The sequence below is a fragment of the Balaenoptera borealis genome (genome assembly GCF_965194805.1).
Source record: "Balaenoptera borealis genome assembly, chromosome: 5".
In the NCBI taxonomy this organism is placed as follows: Eukaryota; Metazoa; Chordata; class Mammalia; order Artiodactyla; family Balaenopteridae; genus Balaenoptera; species Balaenoptera borealis.
Window position 1 is genome coordinate 104784116 of NC_138862.1, and position 22462 is coordinate 104806577.

The following is a 22462-nucleotide window of genomic DNA, read 5'->3' on the forward strand; positions in this document are numbered from 1 at the left end:
AATAAAAGAGGCGTGAAGTCCTGTTAAGGTTAAATTAGTCTCAGTTACTTAAGGTAAATCTGTTCAGGCAGCAAGTAGTAACGCAGTCTGCTTTAATACTGCTTATTCTACTCACCTCCCCTACATGGAGGCGAAAACCTATTCACTTTTGGCTCAGTCTCAGGAGTTTGGGTTTATTTCAAAGTAAATCAGAGTTAGTTTTAGGTAGGACCCAGTTTTTCCCATGTCTTGCCTGAGAGGACACACATTCCTTAATTAGTGATCTCCAAACTTTTAAAAATAGTAGAAGCCTTTTCCCTAAAGAAATTGTTTATTGAATTCAGAGCAGAGTCCATTCCTAACACTATGTCTGTTGATTTAGTAGAGGGGCAGGGCTGGATTTTGGGGGGTCTGGTGGTTGGCTGAAAACAGATAAAAATATTATCACTTTTCAGTTATTCTTTTTATGTCTTTCAGCCTTGCTTTCCCACTACTTCCTCTAATATCTTTTCATCATTTTCTTTTTTTTCATGAATTTATCTATTTTATTTATTTATTTTTGGCTGTGTTGGGTCTTTGTTGCTGTGCGTGGGCTTTCTCTAGTTGTGGCGAGCGCAGGGGGGCTGTTCTTTGTTGCGGTGCGCGGGCTTCTCATTGCAGTGGCTTCTCTTGTTGCAGAGCACGGGCTCTAGGCACACGGGCTTCAGTAGTGGTGGCGCGCGGGCTCTAGAGCACAGGTTTGGTAGTTGTGGCGCAAGGCCTTAGTTGCTCCGCGGCATGTGGGATCTTCCCGGACCAGGGTTTGAACCCGTGTCCCCTGCACTGGCAGGCGGATTCTTAACCACTCTGCCACCAGGGAAGCCCGTATCATTTTCTTACCACCAAGTCTTCATATTATTTTAAGAGTTGTGAAGGAGCCCCTTTTGCAGAGTATGCTCTGGGGAAGCAGATGCTCCCCTATCTTTCTCCATAGGTAGGCTCCTAATGGAAACGTCAGTATAAAAGCGGTGAAGAGTTGACCCATTTGAAACATGGCCTACTGTTTCAAAAATGGAGCCCTGTCCATTCTCCCTGTTGTTTGCAGGAGAGCAGTCCATCTTCACTCGCTCCTACCCCCTCGAACCTGAGGCACCAGAGCAGAATCCTAAGGCTCCATGGGACAGTTTAGATGTGCCTTTTATAAAAAGCTACAACTAGATTTTGGTCTTTGGTATCACAATGAGAGTCTTTGCTTTTTATTGTGATAATTGTTCTATTAGGTCTTATTCTTAACGCTATTTCATTTTTTGGGGGAGCATTATCTCTTCTTAACTTTTCTTTCCTGCCCTCTTTTTTCTCTAATGTTTTGGAAGTCATGCATTCTGTTTTTGTCTACTCTTAGTTACTTTGCATTAAACAAAAATGTCTTATACTATATATGCATGTTTCTTCTTTTCTTCTACTGCAGCTCGAAATAGATTGGGAGAAAATCAAAGCCAAAATTGAGATGGAAATTACTAAAGAAAGAGAGCGATCCTCAAGCAGCCAGCCCAGCAAGAATATTGGTCTTAAGCACTAAATGCCATGCTTACCTTTAAGAAGTTTTACCTTTTGAAACTGATTCTGATTAACCAAGGATAAGCTTGTTTTCCTTGCTTAAAAAAAGGCAGAATCTCTAAGTATAAGCACTTGCTGTGTATTTAATACCAAAAGGATATTCAGAAAGACTAAGCACAAAATAATTGGTGTAATTTCATCTTTTATATTTTTAGTCCAATAATTAGCAAAACATCCTATATATTTATGATGCATCTATGTAGTATTGCTTACATTCCAGTTTTCTGTCCATTATTTTATCCCTGAATCTTCAGTATGAACAATATTAATGCTGATAATAAAACATTGGACTCTTTAAAAATGTATGTTATCATTAATTTCTATTTGATCTCAATTGTGAAGTACTCCAAAAGTTTATTTATACAACAACAAAAAAATGAAGCTTGACTTATGAAAGTATAAAATAATACATATACTTGTATACCAATGTTCATAGCAGCATTTTTCACAATAGCAAAATGGTGGGCAAAAAAAGATGGCCATCAACAGATGAATGGATAAAAAATATGTGGTATTTACACACAGTGGAATATTATCCAGCCTTTAAAGAGAATGAAATTCTGATACATGCTACAACATGGATGAACCTTGAAAATACTATGCTAAGTGAAATAAGCCAGACACAAAAGGTCAAACATTGTATGATCCCACTAACATGAGATACCAAAAATAGGCGAGTTCACTGAGTCAGAAAGGCGAATAGTAGTTGCCAGGGACTGTGGGAGGGAAAATTGGGGAGCTATTGTTTAATAAGTTCAGAATTCCTGTCTGGCATGAATGAGTTGTGGAAATGGATAGTGGTGATGGTTGCCCAACACTGGAAATGTGCTTAATGCCACTGAATTGTACACTTGAAAATGGTTAAAATGGTAAATTTTGTTATATATATTTACCATAATTTTAGAAATATATCTAGAATGGGCAAGAAATATTTTCCTCATTCCTCTTCTGACTTGAGAATGTTTAGGCACTAGGCTCTAGAGTCTGAATTTGTGAAAATCTCCTTAAATGATCAATCTGTTGGACTAGCCTTAATTCAGTATGTCCCAAAACTATTATTACCACAAAGCTTTTTAACATTGACACAAATAATCCTTAGAAATTCTTCCATGAAGACATTTTTGGAAATGGTATATTATAGAGTGGGCATAGGCATATGCATGGGAAAGTGATTACCTCTCTCACCCCCATTTTAATTAATATATCAATTTTTTTTTAATGAAAATGTTCCTATATTTTCAACATATTCCTTTTTCTTTCTGGAATGTTGGCATGTTCTGTTCTTCATCCAGATGCCGGGTACAAAGGTGTGTCAGTTTGTGAAATATGATTGAGCGGTTTACTTATAAGTTGTACTTATACATTTATATATGTTTTCTATATTATGTTATATGACAGTAGAAAGTTTAAAAAAAGATGGTCAAAAGAGTAAACTTTATATTATATTTATTTTACTACAATTTAAAAACTCAAAAAATATAATGAAATGTGTCTGCATTCTACCAATTCTCTGATAACCAGCTAGATGCCCTACCATTCAATTCAATTCTGACACTACCCAGAGTTAGTGTAGGTCGGACAAGTTAAAGGGCAAAATCCTCAGCTAGACTGCCCTTATTTCAGTTGCCAGTCGCTAGTGGGGACCCCAGGATACCCACATCTCTCCGACTTGGCTCCAAATTTATGGGTTCTTACCACCCCCCTTTAGGTTTGATAATTCACTAGAATGACTCACCAAACTCACTGAAAAATTTTCTATTACAATTTTATTGTAAAAGATACAACTTAGGAACAGCCAAATGGAAGAGATGCATAGAGCAAGGTCTAGGAGGAAGGAGAGATCTGGGGGGAAGTGGGAGACACAGAGCTTCCATGCTGGCTCCTCCTCGTGGAACCCCGGCACGTCATCCTCCCAGCACGTCAATACGTTCACCAACTAGGAGGCTCCCCCAGGCCTTGCTGTCCTGAATTTTGTCTCAAGAGTTTTATTACGTAGGCACAGTTGATTAAATCACTGGCTATGCGATTGAACTCAATGGCCAGCTCCCTTCCTCTCCCTGGAGGTCAGGTGGCTAAAAGTTTTAGCCCTCTAATCGTGTGGTGACCAGCCCTCATCCTGAAGTTCTCTAGCCACCCCCACTCATTAGCATAACAAAGATATTCCTCTCACTCTGGAAATTCCAAGGGTTTAGGAAGCTCTTTACCAGCCCCCCTCCCCAAGACCAGATACATCCTTTATATATCATAGGCTACTCCCTGGTCTTTGATCATGGGATCTTTTATAGCAGAAGGAACATACCTGACTGAGCATAACAGATACAGCAACACTTGGAGGAGTCAATGTGGAGTAAGGATAGGAAGCTATTAAACTCAATTTCCCAATACATTTGATGATCAATATTGGCATTATCTTTCCAATAATGCCAGTGTTATAGCACATCACATTATGGTAGATGTAACCTGAAAAATAAGAATCAAAGATACTGACACATTTCCTGGAGTCTCATCCAGTCTCAGATAATCAGCCCAATCCATCGTCATATCATATGATGGGATGTCTCAGGGTTTCCATTCAATCTTGTCAGGTTCAAAAGCAGGAGTGGGGCTTCCCTGGTGGCGCAGTGGTTGAGAATCTGCCTGCCAATGCAGGGGACACGGGTTCGAGCCCTGGTCTGTGAGGATCCCACATGCCGCGGAGCAACTAGGCCCCTGAGCCACAATTACTGAGCCTGCGCGTCTGGAGCCTGTGCTCCGGAACGAGAGGCCGCGATAGTGAGAGACCCCGCGCACCGCGATGAAGAGTGGCCCCCGCTTGCCGCAACTGGAGAAAGCCCTCGCACAGAAACGAAGACCCAACACAGCCAAAAATAAATATAAAAAAATAAATTAAAAAAAAAAAAGCAGGAGTGGTCTCAGCAATATATGACCTTGAGGCATTTGGTATAATTGGACTTAAGAGATAATATCATTTCTTGCTCTGAGCTTCCTTCCAAGCATTACCATTGGAGTTCTCTCATTGCATAACTCAGTTATTATTCATTTACCCTTGGCTACTTAACTATTTCTTCTGTTTGTACCCAAACCTTTTCACCTTGGAAGGAACATTAGGTTCAGCCACTGTGCTGGTCTAGATCACAGGCAGCAGTAAGAGTCTAGCCAAGTGCCTCCCGCTCTGTCCACTCCCATCCACGTAAGATAGGGTTACATAGGTACAGAGTTAGCGGGCTATTTCTTCCAATAGGCAATGTAACTGTATTCACTGTTAGCCCCAGTATTGCCCGATGGAGCGAAAGCACAACCCACCCCGTCAGGCCCTTAGGAACTCTGACATAAAGGACCCTGTTGCTCAGGAATCATCCCTGCTTCCAGCAACGTAGTTGCATCCTTGGTCCAGGGACCACTGCCTCAAGTAGGAAGAAGAAAGGTAAGGTGATACGGGAAAGAGAGAAAACAGTAGCGTTGTCACACGAGCATCCTCACCCACCCCCTCGTCCCCACATCCAGAAAAGCAGAGGGATTTGTCCAGTGAGGACAGTCCCTCAGCCCCGCTCATGTTGACTGTGAGCACACATTCATGAGGGCATGTAAACCAGCCTTTCATGCCTCTCTCTCCTCCCATTTTTTTTTTTTATAAATGTCTGTTGTTTTTGTTGTTTCTTTGGGTTTTTTTTTTCTTTTTTGGCTGGGCTGCTCAGCTTGTGGGATCTTAGCTCCTCAACCAGGGATCGAACCCGGGCCCCTGGCAGTGAAAGCGCCAAGTCTTAACCACTGGAGCGCCAGGGAATTCCCTATCTCCCCCCTTTTAGACAATCAATGTTTTGATTGTTCCTTCTAATTCTTTACCAAACTGTTACTCTGAGGAAGATATCTCTCTGCCCGTTGTTACAGACAATGTTACAGACAATGGTCTGTAAATAGTGTTCCTTGGTCTGAAGAAACGTGACACAGCGGTCCAAATCAATGCAGTATCTTCTGTTCCAGTTCTTTTGCGGTACTCCGATCATTTGCATCTACCCCTGGGGAAGCAAAGCCCAGTCCAGAGTCAGAGTTATTCCTGTCAGGATCCACTTGCCGTCCCCCAGGGCTACCAGCATCAGCCTGACTTGCCAGCTCTGGGCAAGGACTCCCCCTCGGGAATCTGCCCCAGAGCCAGCTGTAGTCTCTGTGTCTCTTGTTGGCAGACGGAACAGTTCTTGTTGGCGTTTTGTGACTCAGAGGAATACGTCTAGATCGAGCCCATCTCTGCATTGCTGCAGCCCACCCCCCCAGTGTCCACCCGTTTCACAGACCCAGGTGGCTACATCAAGTGAGCACACTAGGGTATCTGCTTGTCGATTCTAATCGCCTTCTGATGCAGGAAGGGGGTTCTTCTGATGGCATTGACGTGGCCTACTTTAATGCACCCCTCAAATTCCTGTAATGATTTCCATAGAGCCATGCCCTGTTTCCACTGGCCTCCCAATAGGCCAATCTTCCATTGCCCTTCTGCCTGACCACATGGCCAGGTCATTGGCCACTGCCTATGAGTCGGTAAAGATCCAAACATAAGGGTAAACAGCATGCAGTGCAGTTCACCAAGCTGATTTGTTTTTATCTTTTTCCATCAGAGTGGTGGCCTTCCAAACAGAATGTTGTCTGTTCATGTTGAAACTGCCATCCATAAACCAAGCAGCTCTTTGTTGGTCAGTTGAGAGCTGTTTATAGGGCACTGTCCAAGTAATCATAGAATCTGGCAGCTCCTCACATGGTTCCAAAGTCAGTCCTGGGGCAGAGAGTCTACCCACTCGTGGATACACTTCATTCCCCGGTAGAATGTTCCTGTACAAACCATGTCTATTTTATTATAGAACTCTTCTGGGCACTGCCTTCTTCATTAGAGCATTTCTCTGACATCACCAGACATCATGGGTATTTCAGGTTGCAAGATTATTTTATGCCTTTCAGTCACATGGGCATTTCCAGTTAATGTCTGGTGGCAAGCTAGTAATTGCCCCTCAAATGGAAATTTTCTAGTCTGCAATTCCAGTAGTCATTGCTGGGAGGTGCTTACAGGCTTTCGCCATAAACCACAGTTACATTCCGCACACAGCTATTGTGCAGAGGATTTGTCCAGACAAGCACTGCAGCTTCTATAAAGTGTGGGCTTGGGCAATCTTATTCATTCCCATTTAACATGTGACTTGAAGGAAGGGTTTACATGCCTTCTGTTTTACAATACTACGTCGGGGAAATATTCCCCAGTCAGATGCAATATCCATCCCCATAATACATGCAGGTAAAAAAGTCAAAACCACTTCATATAAACTCGTTCACCTGATGGGATTAAGCTATTGCATTTCAATATCCTCTCAATATACTTTGCCTCCCATTAGAACTTTACCAACAGATTTTGGTACTATAGTGCACAGGGCTCCCAGGTCAAGTGTCCCTGAAACCTCCCCACCTTCTAACCATTTTACTCACGTGCATTAGGCTTTTGGTCCCCAGTGAAGGGTTGAGCCAAGGGACTGAGGCCCTTTTATCAATCTTTATCTTGATTAATCTCCCTATTACTTCAGGTATTTTCAGGATGAGTACCTCATTGTAATCTTTGCCTTGCAGTTTTTAAAATTCCTCCAAATTGCGAAAAATAAAGCAGGCTTTGGGAGGACCTTTAATGTTGAAGGTCTAGCAGGAGGTCCTCCCAAATTTCAGTAGTGCTGTATTAAGATTTTTGTTTCAATTCCATCTATGTCCATTTTATTCTTCCCATTTCTTAATAACCATGAAAAGATTTCCACCCCACTGGAGTGAGTCCCTCGATTCTCCCATCTGTCTCTCCCACTTTCTTTAATGTTTTTGGTATTTGTAAGACACACGTGAGCAAGCTGAGGAAGCAAATCTGATAAGGCTTCTCAGACTGTTGTTCAGTTTTGCAGCAGTAAGATGACATGCAGTGCCCATGGGAAAGGGCCCCCTTAATCACAGCATTTACCATGATGTGGGCGGATGAACAGTCCCATCATCACAGAGCCAGTTCCACATAGTTTGTATGTAAAGCATTTCAGCTGCTTTATCCGGGGTATTCTACTTGGCATTTATTTGGGAAGCTGGAAAGTCCTCCTTTTCAGGGTAAATACACTTTACAGCAGTTTTATTTAGTCCACTAGGCTGGCTGTTCCCTTGGGAATAACCTGCTGTGGGTCTGCGTCATGTACAGCTATCTATGACTGTCCCATACTGAGCTGTGGGTCCTGTATCCACCCAGATGTGCTTGTTCACTCTGCAGTATTCAAAACCAAAGATACTGCCCCTAAATTTGTCACTCTCACAATCCGTTTTAGCAAAGCTTTGCAGGGAGCCAATGATAACTATCCACAAAATGAGAAAACTCCTTCACACCGTACCTTCGAATTTCAATAGTTTCTTGGTTTTGCCCTCCCGCTACATGGGCTACTTTCTTGGTGACCAGAGGTCTTGGAGGTACTTTCCATTGTCCCACCATAATTTTTCCTTTGGGGGCAGGTTTGAGGCTAGTGACCATAGTCCTCAGCTTGGTTCTCAATCAAGATTCACCCCAGCGTTCTCTTTTACTCTCATTTTAGCAGTTACAGATAACAATACCCAAGAGATTGTATGTTTAGTATATTTCTTATTTTGCCTTTCCTTAAGTATCCACATGTCTAGTGTTAAATGGTAGAATGTAATCGAATAGAGATTAAGTAATATTTACAATGTGCTAGAGAATTAAATTAGAATTTTTATATACCCATAATAGTAGAATCTACTGCCAATTTTCCTGTGTTTTCTCCCCTGCCTTTCAATATCTGCCATTAACATAATATTAATTTCTCTTCATTTTCTGTGTTTTTAATGTAGATGAAAATATGCACAATGAAATGCACAAAATGTAATTATTTTCTCTACCTGCTACCTGTTCTGATTAGCTATCTGTGTCACAAAATGTAATCCTAAAAAGGATTATATGAATGGATTCAGGACTATAATGAATTTGTCTTTGACTTAAAATACTAGATAGTATTTGCAATGAAACTAAAATTTGTATCTTTTAAGTCCAGTGACATTCAGTCAAAACTGTTAGAAAAATAGTTATAATTTAAAAATTGTAATTAAGTCAACAAAATTCCTTTTTGTGGCACTTGTCTTCCCAGAATAAAAATCTTTTTTCCCCATTCTTGATGACTACCTGCATTTCAAATAGCAAAATTCATTTATTAAACAAATCACTCTTGAGCACCTACTGTGGCCTGGGCACTGTTCTAGGTGACAGAACCTTGTAATGCCTTGTAATGAGCAAAACAGAGAAATATTCCTGTCCTCTGGTGAAGCTGACATTTTGGTGGGAAGGAGAAAGACCGTAAGCAAATAGGCAAAAAACATATAGTATTTTAGATATAAATGAGTAGAGACAAAGCACAAAGGAGATAAAAATGATGGGGGGGGCGGGGATGTGATTTTCAATAGAGTGTATGAGAAGGTGTCACTGAGATGGTGCAATTTGCGCAAACACTACAAGGAGAGTGATGCTCAATTTCGATTTCTGCTAAATAACATACAGGAAAATCACCAAATAAACTTCCTAGTAAATGAGCTTATGTCATCCCTCTTTAACCCAATTTAAAATGTGCTCATCGACAAAAGTAGTTCTACATGTTTCGACATTAATAGTCATCATCGCGCAGAATATGGCTTACTTGTGAATAGAATTTACTTACGTAGTCATAATAATGTAAACACTGAATATTTATCTAACCAAATTATAATTATTCAGGTCCACAATCCCATATCTGAAACCCTTGGGCCAAATGTTTCAGAATTCAAATTTGTTTACAAAATATAGTGGATATTAATTTTTTTTTTTTTTTTGGTAATACAGCTCATAGATCATTTATTACAGAACAACCCCAGAAGGGTCTCAGCTAACACTTCCTAATCAAACATATTACTATTTCTGCAGTGCAGCATAGGGACATTTACATTAAACAATATGAATAAAGATTAGAAGTAGTTTCTCACCAGGTTTTGCTGCCAAATGAGTTCAGTTTGGGTCAATTATGAAACATTTTTTGGATTTAGAATTGTGGAATGAGATCATAGATTTGTTTTGGAGGGATTGGGGTGCATATGTTGGATGAGGATAGACGAAACGTTGAAAAAAGAACTAAATCTTCATTTTTCATAGTGGAAAGGCAATAGATAATGCTAAAAAAAAAACACCCAAATCAGGAAATAATAAACATTTATTTATTGAGATGGCAGTAAAAACTAAAAGAGCCAGCTAAAAGGGCTGAAAGTGGTTGCTTTTCGGGAGAGGGAGATTGAGAAGGAGTCCATTCCCACTATTTTTCACAACAAGCCTCAGAGAGCTATTTGCTTACTTAAATATGTGCATGTATCACTTTGGTAAAAACAAAAATTGACTCTTAAAAAGTGACTGAGTGGAAAAAAATATGCAAACCACATATCTGACAAAGGACTTGCACTAGAATATATAAAGAACTGTCAAATCCGAACAGTAAAAAACAATCCAATTAGAAAATGGGCAAGAGACACGAACAGACATTTTACCAAAGAGGATATGCAGATGGCAAATTATGCACGTGAAAAGACATTCAAAATCTTAGCCAATAGGGAAATGCAAATTAAAGCTACAACAATCAGAATAGCTAAAATAGAAATTGGTGATAACACCAAATGCTGGCAAGGATGCAGACAAACTGGATCGCTCATATATTGCCCATGGGAATATAAAAATGGTATAGCCACTAACGAAAGGAGTATGGCAGTTTCTTGCAAAACTAAACATGCGCGAACCGTACGACTCTAGTTGCGGCGAGCGGGGGCTACTCTTTCTCATTGCGGTGGCTTCTCTTGTTGCGGAGTACGGGCTCTAGAGCGCAGCCTCAGTAGTTGCAGCATGTGGGATCTTCCCGGACCAGGGCTCAAACCCGTGTCCCCTGCATTGGCAGGCGGATTCTTAACCACTGTGCCACCAGGGAAGTCCCTGTGGTACATTTATATCATGGAACACTATTCAGTTGTTAAAAGAAAACTAATGCTACACACAACTTGAGTTCATCTCTAGAGAATTATGCTAGGTGAAAAAAAAAAAACAATCTCAAAAGGTTATATACTGTATGCTTCCATTTATATAACATTCTTGAAATAACAAAATACAGATATGCAGAACAGATTAACAGATGCCAGGGGTTAAGGGTTAGTGAGAGGGAGGGGGTGTGTGGCTATAGGGCTATAAAGGGTGGCACCAGAAAGCTCTGAGGTGATGGCACAGTTCTGTATCTTGATTGTAGTGGTGGTTACACGAAGCCACACGTGACAAAATGGCATAGAAACAAAAACATTAAGCGCAAAATAGTACTATATATATATTTACTATGAATACATCTATGTGTAGTAAAAATACACAGAGAGTATTCTGAAAAGATATTGGAGGAGTGAGCTGGGAATTGAGAGAGCAGGGGTGTTAGAGGGGACTTTGCCATAACGTTTTCTTTTCTTTTTTTAAAAAAGAACATGTATTTGTTGTTACTGGAGTAACTGAAAATTGAAGCAAAAAATGCTGGAAGTTTCTATACATTTGTTGGCATATCTCAGTGTAATGTCATAAAAGATGGATTTTAAAACTGAATTTCTGGGAATTCCCTGGTGGTCCAGTGGTTAGGACTTGGCGCTTTCACGGCCAGAGCCCGGGTTGGATCCCTGGTCGAGGGAGTAAGATTCCACAAGCCACGTGGCGAGGCCAAAAAATAAAATATTAAAAAAAAAAAACCTGAATTTTCTCCAGTGTGTGTGTGTTTATATTATTTTATTGCTAGTTCTTTTCACTTAATAACATATATCATAAACATATTAATACATGTCTTAATACATCATTTTAAAGGTTGAAGAATATCTCTTTGTATGAATGGAGCGTAGTTTATTTAATCGGTGTCCTACTATTGGATAATTAGGTAATTTTCAATCCTTCACCATTAGACCAGTGCTTTGACGGATATCTCTGTAATCCTATTTTGCACAGGGCCCTGACTGTTTCCATGGGATAGATTCCCAGTGGGGGAACTGCCGAATCAAAGCTATGTACATTTTAGGGCTTTTGATGAGTACTAAAGGTCTGCTTCTGACACATTCTGGAATTCAGAGGCTCCTCAAAGCTCAGTGAAGAAAACTTTTTTCATGGCTGCCAAGTCAGCCTTGACCTTTCCTCTCTCTCAAATCCATTCACAGTGGTAACACCAACCACCGCATATATAGTCTTCACTGGGTGCCAGACTCTAAGAGCTTTACCCTCTGATGTGCTACTTTTAGCTTCCTTTTCAGAAGTAGAAATCGAGGAACAGAGAGGTTAAGCAATTCAGTTGGAAACACAGCCCTGATAAACTTTGGATCTGGGGTCAGAAGCCCCGAGAACCTGGTCCTAGAATCTATGCCACCCACTGCTTCTTGGGAAATGCTTTTTTGTTCCAATTGAAATATATTGACATATAACGTTGTATTAGGTTTAGGTGTACAGCATAATGCTTTGATATCTGTATATATTGCGAAAAAATCACCAGAGTAAGTCTAGGTCACAACCATCACCACACATAGCAACTTTAAATTATAAAGCACAGTATTGCTAACTATAGTTACCATGCTGTACGTTAGATCCCCAGGGCTTATTTAAGTTATAACTGGAAGTTTGTATCTTTAACCATCTTCACCCACTCTACCACCCCACCCCGGCCTCTCTCTGGCAATCACCAATCTGTTCTGTGTATTGATGAATTTAACGTTTTTAGATTCCACATATGAGTGAGAACATACAGTATCTTTCTCTGTCATACAGTGTCTGTATTTCATTTAGCATAATGCCTTCAAGATCCATCCATGTTATCACAAATAGGAAGATTTCCTTTTTTATGGTTGAATAATATTCCATTATAATAATAATAATAATATATATATATAATGGAATATATATATATATATATATATATACACATATAACACAATTGTTTTATCCATTCACCTGTTGATGGACACTTAGGTTGTTTCTATCTTGGCTATTGTAAATAACGCTGCAATGAACATGGGGGTGCAGACATCTTTTTGAGATAGAGATTTCATTTCCTTTGGGAAAAAGCATCAGGAGTTAAAGAGTTCCTGTGCTACATTTTTTAGATCTCTTGAAAAATTGTAGTGAGCTACAATGTTATGCCATTGACCTATACTGAGGATCTCATTCTTAGAAGCTCTATGGAAAATGTTTAGTGTAAAGATGGTTGAATATGTTATTCCTGACATTACAGCATCTTCTCTATGAAAACTCACAGAAGCTTCTCCGAGATCTCAGTACCAGGAAGACTGTGCTCCTCTCAAGCAGCTGGTTTGGTTTTGACTTACAAACGCTGAATCCTTTAACTTATCTGCTTTTTCTTTGTATTTCCTGCTACAAAGCTCAGAACCAAGGTATGGCCTTACTTTTACAACTTTGTTTTCCCCCTTTGCCTTCAAATCTTTTTCGGTGTAAGTTACAGAATAGCTGGATGTCTAGATGAATAGGTGCATAGATGAGTGGATGGACAGATGGAATAATTGATGTATTTGTAGTTTGATTTCTTTTTTTTCTTTTTTTTCCCTTTTAAGTTCTATCTTCTGGAGACCTGTAAAACAAGATTAATTCCATTTCTACAAGTTCACCTTTTAAACGTTTAATGACAGTTATTTTCCCTGGGCTGTCTCTTCTTCAGGCGAAAAATCAGAAATTAAAAGCTTCCATATCAGACTCAGTTCCACCATACCCGGGGTGGGTTTCAGTGTCCATGGGGCCAGTGCCTTTGCCCTCATTGTTTGACTTGCCTCCTCTACCTGCCTTACCTTTTATTGCCCCGGAAACCTGTGCCCTCCTCTACCCTGACAACCCTGATGTCCATTCTCCAGGACCCACTTCCAAGGCCACTACTTCAACCTGGCCTCACCCACAGCTTCTCCATCTACGAAGTCTCAAGGTCCAGGATCCCAATCTCCTACTCCAATGGCCTATCTTTCTAGCTCTTCTTACCTTTCTCCTACTATACTTGCTCTTTGACATCAAGATAGACACACTCTCAACCCGTCCGGTTTTATTTAGTCTGCCGCTCGCCGTCCTCCCTTGCTGTTCCCACCCCATCTCTCTTTTCCCACGCAGGCTTTCACCCACAGTGTTATCATCTCAACCGAAACCAGTCATTAAGACCAGCTGGCAGTTTTGTTTTTCTTTTTAAAGGTAATTTCTGTTTTCCTTTAAAATGTTCCTATACTTTTTTTTTTTTTACTGAGGAATAGTTGATTTACAATGTTTCAGATATACAGCAAAGTGATATATATGTATGTATATATTCTTTTCCATTATAGGGTATTAAAAGATATTGAATATAGTTCCTTGTGCTATACAGTAGGAACTTGTTTATTTACTTTATATATAGTAGTTTGTATCTGCTAATCCCAGACTCCTAATTTATCCCACATCCCCCTTCCCCTTTGGTAACCATAAGTTTGTTTTCTATGTCTGTGAGTCTGTTTCTGTTTTGTAAATAAGTTCATTTGGATCATTTTTTAGATTCCACATATAAGTGATATCATATGATATTTGTCTTTCTCTGTCTGACTTACTTCACTTAGTATGATAATCTCTAGCTCCATCCTAAATGTTTCTATTCTTAATTCAAATCATTAACGTCCATGATTAACTAGAAAAGTTTTTGAATTTCCACAGTTTTATCAACAACCCAGTGTCAACCAATATGTGTGCACTGGCACCTGCATACATTTTTATGTCCCAGGCACAGTGTTAAGTGCTTTCTATACATTACCTTAATATTCATTACAACCATCTCTCCCCACTTTACAGATGAGAAAATAGGCTTAGAGAAGTTAAGCAACTTGCTCACGGTCACATAACTAGTAAATCTCGAGTCCAGCGAGTCACCCAGGCAGTCTCACTCTAAACCACTGTTATTCTTCATGAAGTCTTAACAGTCATACTCTACCACAAGAACAGAAACAAAATCTTCATTTAGGAAGCTGTTTTTGTCCCTGTTTTGATATTAGCTGGCACTGGGTACTTAGTTGTAATGTTAGCCTCTATGGTTCTCAATTTAGGCTGAGCATACAAAAATCTGTTTCTTTTTCTAAATACTGGAAACAATTTACCAGCTGTTTTAAAGAAGTGTTTTTGAATTTTTAAAGTTAGTGAAGCCAGACCAGAAAGGAGGCACACTTGGCACTGAAGGAACTGGCTGAATGAAATGGAAAAAACCAGTACCTGAGTTGCTTTTGTTGACCATTTCAGGTTTTATCCATGAAACATTTCTGCATGCCCACAAATAATTGTTGAGTCATTAAAGATTCCCCGCCCAGATTCTACTGTATTTTTAATAATAATTCCTTTAAACAGCAAATAACAATAGCTACTTATTCACTTGTGAAAAAAAGAAAGTGATGCCATTTGATGCTATGCAGCTAAGCCATAGCTCTAACGATAAGATATTCCACAGGGTTAAGAGCATGTTGAGAAGTTTAATGGTTGAGAGTCCCAGCTCTGGAGTCAGACAGGCTGGATCTGCCCCCTGGCTCTTCCACATATCAGCCATGTGACTTTGGACACACCACTCAGCCTCTCTGGGCTGCACCTTCCTCATCTGTGAAATGGAACTAATAATCCTTAGTTACTCCTTTTATGAATTTTAAATGAGATAATACACGTAAAATGCCTAGCACAGTGCTTGGCATATGGAAGCATTCAATGAATTACAGTTGTTACTGTGATAATCATCATGATAGCAAATGAAAACTGTCACCCCCACAGCAACTGCCAAGCTTATATCTAAAGTTGTGCACATGCTTACATTTTATTCTTTGGAAGAAAGACTAAAATGTGAATTGCTACCAAATTTTAAATCAGAGCTTGCTAGAAATAATGATATGTAACTTATCAAGATGAACTGCCAGAACTCAAACATAGCACTATAAATTTCAGGAACTAACTTATGAAATTATTAATTATAGACCGATGACAGATGTTTATTGAAATAAAATTGTGTCCACAAAGAGCTCAGGTGCACTCCGGAGCAGGATCAGGAACCTCTGGAGACTCTAGCAGTCCTCAGGACACTGCTGAAAACACGTGAAGAAAAGGCAGAACCTGTGGAAGACTCGGCAGGTGTCAGAGAGCTCCCGCAAACACCAAAAGAAACACGGACAAATAAATAGAGATAATGTCCACAGAAGGCTTAGGAGCACGCCAAAGCATAAACTAGACCCAGCAAACACCCTCAGCATCCTCACGGGAGTGCTGAGGACACCTAAAATACAACAAGAATTAATGAAAAACCCGGCAGCTCTCAGAGAGTGCCTATAAACACCAAAAGAACCAGAGGAACAAATAAATGATGATAAATGCCCACAGAAAGCTTAGGAACACTTGAAAGCAGAATCAGTAAAAAATCTAACATGCATCAGGAGGCTGCTGACAACATCTAAAGTGAAAGCAGAACCCCTGGAAGACCTGGCAGGTATCAGAGAGTTCCTGCAGACACCAGAAGAACCAGAGGAATAAATAAATGGTGGTGATGTTCACAAAATGCTTAGGAACACTCCAAAGCACAAACCAGAACCAGTAGAACATCTAAGAATATTCAGGAGACCACTGGGAACAACTGAGGGAAAATGCAGATTCCGTGGAAGAAGATCTATCTGATAGGCATCAAGAGTTTACACAAACACCAAAGGCGCAATACAACCAGAGAGTGAAAGCAACAGGAACTCCCTAACGCCCGGTGGAAATGTAGAAAAGGTGAAAACGTCACAGGTTTAAAAAAAAGAAAAAAAGATTGTTTAGGATGCTTAAAGAAAGGGCAGAACCAGTGGAAGACCCAACAGGAACCTACGGCCCTATGAAAACTTCACAGCAAATTGTGGACCCAGAAGATAAGACAATAAGAAATTCGGGACAGTTCCCAGGGAGAAACGTGAATCAGCCGAACTCCTGACAGCAATCAAGAAATTTCTGAGAACTTCTGTGGAAAAGACTGAACCCATGGAAAACCCAACAGGCACCAACAGACAAAACTCCTAAAGAAAAGGGAAACCAAGTAGAAGACTTGACAGGTCTTCTACAATTTGCAAAACTGTAATACAGTGTGACTCTTCTCACTAACCTCAGGACAACTCCAAAGCAGATATGTGAATGGACAGATAATCCTACAGGCATGAAGAAACCTAAGAAACTCCGAAGGCACATGCAGTAGAAAATCTGGCAGACATTACATTACTTAGGGCAACTCCAAATTTTAAAATCTTGTTCACAGGAAACCCTTAGGAAGGAGTCAGATATATCAGGGGAATTACAAGGAAAACCAAAACATCTGTAGGCTTTTAGATGTGAAAAATACTACTCAAGAAAACCGAGTAATAGAAAAAATATTAGAACATACAGAGTGTACATGTTTTTCAATCAAAAGAAAATGTAGAAGGCCATACAAAACTTCTTCTTAAAACACCAAAAGAGGGACTTCCCTGGTGGTCCAGCGGGTAAGACTGCGCTCCCAATACAGGGGGCTCGGGTTCGATCCCTTTTCAGGGAACTAGATCCCTCATGCATGCTGCAACTAAGAGTCCGCATGCCGCAACTAAGACCCGGTGCAGCCAAAATAAATAGATAGATAATATATTTTTAAAAAAATAATAAAACATCAAAAGAAAACCTGGAGCCAAGAGTTATCAGTACTTGATTGAAAACATCAAGAAAAAAGAAAAATGCAGTCGAAGACTTCTTGGAATGCAAACACTTACGGCAGAATCCAAGCAGAAGACATGCTGTTTGGAAGTGGACTATAATGGATTTGAAGAAATGTTTGATTCAGTGAACAAAAATAAGGATGGACCAGGAGATCTCAGTCAAGAAAACTCCTCTTGTAAGCCTTGTGAACATGAACCTAAACTAATGCCTCTGAAATTGAAGACATGTAGCCAAAGAACATTCAAGATAGTTAGTCAAAGAACAAGATCTATCCTAAGAAACAAAAAAGATTTAAAAAAACTAAACATTTGCCTAGTCAAAAAGAGAATGTGCAAAGAGAGATAAATGTAAAGAAATATGAGCTTAATTTTCAAGAAAAGCTGAGTCAGGGAATGTCCCTATATCCCAGGCACAGATATAGAACTGATACAGAACTCAAGTCTCTGTTGCTTATATTAACAGAAAAGATTCAGATAAAGAAAGATGAAAAGAATACTGTGAAGAGTTTCCAAGAGAAAAACTCGGAAGATGGAGCTATGAAACAAAAGACAGAGACTGTAACATCAGAGGAAGAAGTAAAACTGGTGTAAATCTACAGGAATCTGATAGCTTGGCCAGTTCAACAAGGGTTATGCACATGGTGACAAACCAGTGAAGAGTTTGCAAGAGAAAAGTGAAATCTAGAATGAAGAGAAGATACTTTTAAGACCCAGGAAAATAATCAAAAATTAATTTTGATATGGTAAAATCTTTGGTCAGTACAGAAGAGAAAATTCACACAAACCAAAATAAAACAGGAGCAAACCTTCAAGATTCTAATCCTTTGTCTGATGAAACAAATGTAGCCAACAAAGAGGCAGCAGTAAGACAGAGGTAAATAAAGATTTATTGTGTTTGAAATCTAGAAAAATTAAAGTCTTTGCTAAAAAGATGCAAAGATTTGATCTTTGCCCCAGTGTGACAGAGAAAATTCTGTAGATAAGAACAAAGAGATATGTTTACAGTCATTTAGTGGATAAAAAGGAAAAATTACCTCATTCAAAACTGGAAAACTACGGAAGTCACATGCGAATAGAACACAAAAGAAACACTTTGGAAAACACTGTTTTACCAAAAGAAGAAACTTTGTGCAAAAAGCCAAGGCATAACCATAACCAGAGTGATATTAAATCACAGCAAAGATTAACCTGGAGTTCTAAAAGATGAGTTTGGGAGAAAACATCTACTGAAAATCCAAAGCAGGATAAGAACAACACACAAAGAAAGAAAATAAGAACTAGAAGATATCAAGACAATGAAGGTGCTTAGCTAGGAGGGATAAAAAGTGATAATCTTTAGTTTAATGGCAAGCCTAAATATCCTCCATAGAATAATTTTTGCCATAAAATTAAAAGTGAATTCTGTAAGTAAAAGAGAATAAATAAATAAAATTAGGTTCTGTATGTATTTAAGTATAATCAAAGTATTGCTTTTATTTGACATTTAATTATTTTATAGGGAAAATTTTAAAAACAGAATGAAGACATCCTTTCTATCCCTATGGAAGAAAGGATGTCTTAATTTCTTGCAATTAGCTGGTTACTGATTGAACCTTTGGTTGACAAAATACTTTCCCTTAGCCTACCACTTATTAGCCTTTTCACCAATGGATGAAAGGAGAATGAAAAAATAAATTGTAAACCAGTGAGGTCAGACATAAACTTGTCAAATATTCTATTATTGATTGGTTGTCTGTAACTTACACTTTTGGAGAGATGGCTAATGCTGGGTTGTTCAAAATAAAACAACTCATTGTTTCTCTCAGTGTGGAAATCCAAATTAATTATGATTCACGAAATTTTTACAAGTCAATACGGAATATAGTATAAATCTCAACACCACATCATGTTTATAACATATCAGTTTCAGCTCTGGATTGTCTCCTTTATTAATTCCACTTGAGAGAAACTATATACAAAAAGCACAACGTAAAGATACTTACCATATTGCCTTTTAAACTGTTGAGGCCATTTCCTTAACGTTCCCTTTGGCCTTCACAATTGAATCTTGTTTTCCTTATACAGTACACCTCATGCCCTTTGGCATAATTGCCAATGCCATTCTCCATGGCTGAAGCACACGAACACTTGCAGAATGTGGCAATTAATGGCCTCTTAAAACTATCATTATATCTCAAGAAGACATTTTCCTCTTGGTTATGATACTGAACAACACCATTACAAATTGCTTTTAAGCAACTGGTGATTATATACATATACACACACGATTTAGAAAATCAATCATGTTTTCTCTCATTCCAGATGGATTCTTACCATATCCAGGGCCATTATTTCCCTACTCATGAGAAGTCAATGAAAATAAAAATGTCTGAAATGTTTTAGTACGTGAATTAGTTTGATAACTGAAAACCAGGAGCGAAAGTTCGTTAGTACTGGAGAACCTGGCATTTCCAGGTGGCTTTGTTTAAGATATGGTATGTAGCAGCCTTGCAAAAGATATCAGTCACAGACTGTGTATCTATATAGATATGTCTGTATCCATATAGCTATATCTGCATTCTATACTATATATAGAATATAAAAAATAAGTAAAATCAGCATCTCATCATGATTTATTTTCAGGTGAAAGAATAAAACTATTTTCTACATTTCTATTTTCTACTAGTTCTATGTAATAAATAACTTCCAGGTGAAATCTATAAAACTGACCACCAAGATATTGCCGTTAGTGCTTTAAAAATGTTTCTATCCAGGTATTCTAGTGTTGTGAACACATGGGTTCTGTGTGTAGTAATACGGTGTGTTAAATATGTGTGTGTATTACCATGAGATATGTTAATTTATCACTAATAAAAATAGCTCTTCAGGATTCCGCCCCCCCCAACAAAATGATGCCTGAACAGAATCATGCTTGGTAAATCAATGAATTACAAGAAAAAAACCAAAGTAAACTCATTTTTTATTGAACTGGGGGATGTGAATAAAAGCTTGTGTGACGTGTAGGAAAAAAACAAGTGCAAAACTTGTTGTAACTTTAAAATTTAGTAGAATCTCATTGCATGATTGGTGTCACATTATAGACATTCTGAATTTTAGGGAGAGAAATGTTCCATAGCTGGTACAAGGAAAACATCTTGATTCATATTTTACGTGTATTTTCACAAGATTTTGTTGTACACTTCTAGATGTTGGTAGTAACAACATAGAGGATATACTTTATATACTGGTACTTGGATATTCATGTTGATGTTTCAGATATGGGTGAGTTTTTAAAAGTGTCTAAAACAGTGTTCCCTCAAAGAATAAATCATTAAAGGAATAAGGCAACTTTCCGGTTTGTCTGAACGGTGGGTGGTACTGACAGCCACATGTAATTAAAACGTAGTGTTTGAGTAACATTAATATTTGTGATTATTCAATATAATGTGATTTCATTAAATCCTGTACCATTCTCAAAAAATTTGATATAGTCTCAACTGCTGATGCTTTTGCCAATTCACAGCTTAAAATTGCTTTTAAATGATAAAGACACACATTTCATATTTTAATACATTACCATATAGTCACACATCTAATACAATTTGCACAGAGAAAGGTTTTAATGTTTTCTGTTTTAATACACTTCAAATGATCCTCTTTAATGACAGGGTCATTAGCTTTTAGAAGTTTAGAGTAAACCATTCTCTTCTCTTACAATTCAGACATCTTAAGATTTCTTAGAACTGGCAGACTTTTTCAATCAGCTTTAAAAAGTTTAAAGTAATCAAATCATTTTCTTCTAATACAATTCAGATATTTTAAGATTTCTCAGGATTGTCAGAACTTTTCAATCATAAGAACAACTTGTCTAGATACATGTGTGAGGTCCACTGTGTAGTTTTTCTCAATGTAATACTCATCCTTCCCCAAGAAGAGAAACCTTTTGTATTTGTTTTCCTTCTTTTTCTTTCATGATAATCACAAACTGGAATAATTATATGATATACAATGTGTTTACTGTATATATACGATATGCATATGTATGTTATACATAATGCATTTTAATATATTACTTTATATTACCATTTGCTGAAAGGACATTTCACAGAATGGTAGAACTGATACAATGACACGTTTTTTTCTTAAGATAGGTTGAATCCTTCTGTAGTACCTTACTGCACAATTACGGCTTTAAACAAAAGTTACAAGTCACAACAAATTATGCTTTGTATCATGTTGTGAAGTGTATTCCAAATGGAAAATGGAGGGAAAAGTGCATGACATCATGCTTCATGGTATGGCATACATGTATGAATCCTTTTTACATATAACTATGACCTTGACTACATACATAATGTATGGTTATTATAAAAAGTTATATATTATGCCACAGTACTAAAAATAAAATATATTCTTCTCAAATAGTGAAAATAAGGTATCCTTCATGTTTTTAATCACACATGTTTTCTCGTTTGACCATGCCTCTTCTTTTTCCCATTGTAAATGAAATAATGTCCAACATTTTATTAAACAGTAATGATAGAGTGTAGACCATTTCTGGGCCATTAAGGCCTAACAAAGGGGCTAAGATGATTATCTTGTCATTAACTGTGGAGATACCCTCCGGATGCGTTTACTACATGGTAAAAATATAAAAATAAAGGACAAATAAATATAAATATCTTCTCAGTTATTGAAAAATCAAAAGTTCAACTGTACCTTATTACGAGTATGGTCCTGGATACGCGTAATTGCTGCATAAGTACGGCAACTAACCGGATATCACGGCTCTCCCCCACCAACCTGTGAGCTGTGACTATGCTTGGCCAGGAGGACACGGAAGGGTTTTCTTGGGTTCTCCTCAAGGGAGGGATTCGACCACACCTAGGTGCTGCTCTTCCAGACCCGCGCGCATCAGTCTCCAGTCACGGCTCACCTCCTCGCCCTCCGCCCATCCTGGGAGACCTTTACCTGTCCAGGCGAGAGGGAAAGGAGTGGAACTGCGTCCCTCTCGCTTCATCCCTAAAGGTTACTGCCCTTCTCCCGAAGCTCATATGTTCTCTGATTCGGGAAGCAGGCACTTACAAGTGAACTCAAGCCGAGGCGAGGCTTAGGGCGGGGACGTCCTCCA

At 38.7% G+C, this 22462-nt stretch overlaps 1 protein-coding gene and 1 long non-coding RNA gene across 9 annotated transcripts in view; both read left to right on the forward strand.

Annotated features, from left to right (window-relative positions):
* IFT80 (intraflagellar transport 80) overlaps positions 1-4821 on the forward strand; it is a 115362-nt gene extending 110541 nt beyond the window's left edge. For all 8 annotated transcript variants that reach the window (XM_082393979.1, XM_082393981.1, XM_082393985.1 and 5 more), the window contains one exon: positions 1427-4821. In XM_082393979.1, the coding sequence (XP_082250105.1) occupies positions 1427-1537 (111 nt within the window). In that variant the 3' untranslated portion in view covers positions 1538-4821. The remainder of the gene's footprint in view (positions 1-1426) is intronic.
* A 5660-nt stretch (positions 4822-10481) lies between these two features.
* On the forward strand, positions 10482-20817 carry LOC309629821. Its single transcript, XR_014245242.1, has 2 exons — positions 10482-13044; positions 19654-20817. It is a non-coding gene; the product is annotated as an uncharacterized lncRNA (long non-coding RNA).
* Positions 20818-22462: the final 1645 nt, after the last annotated feature.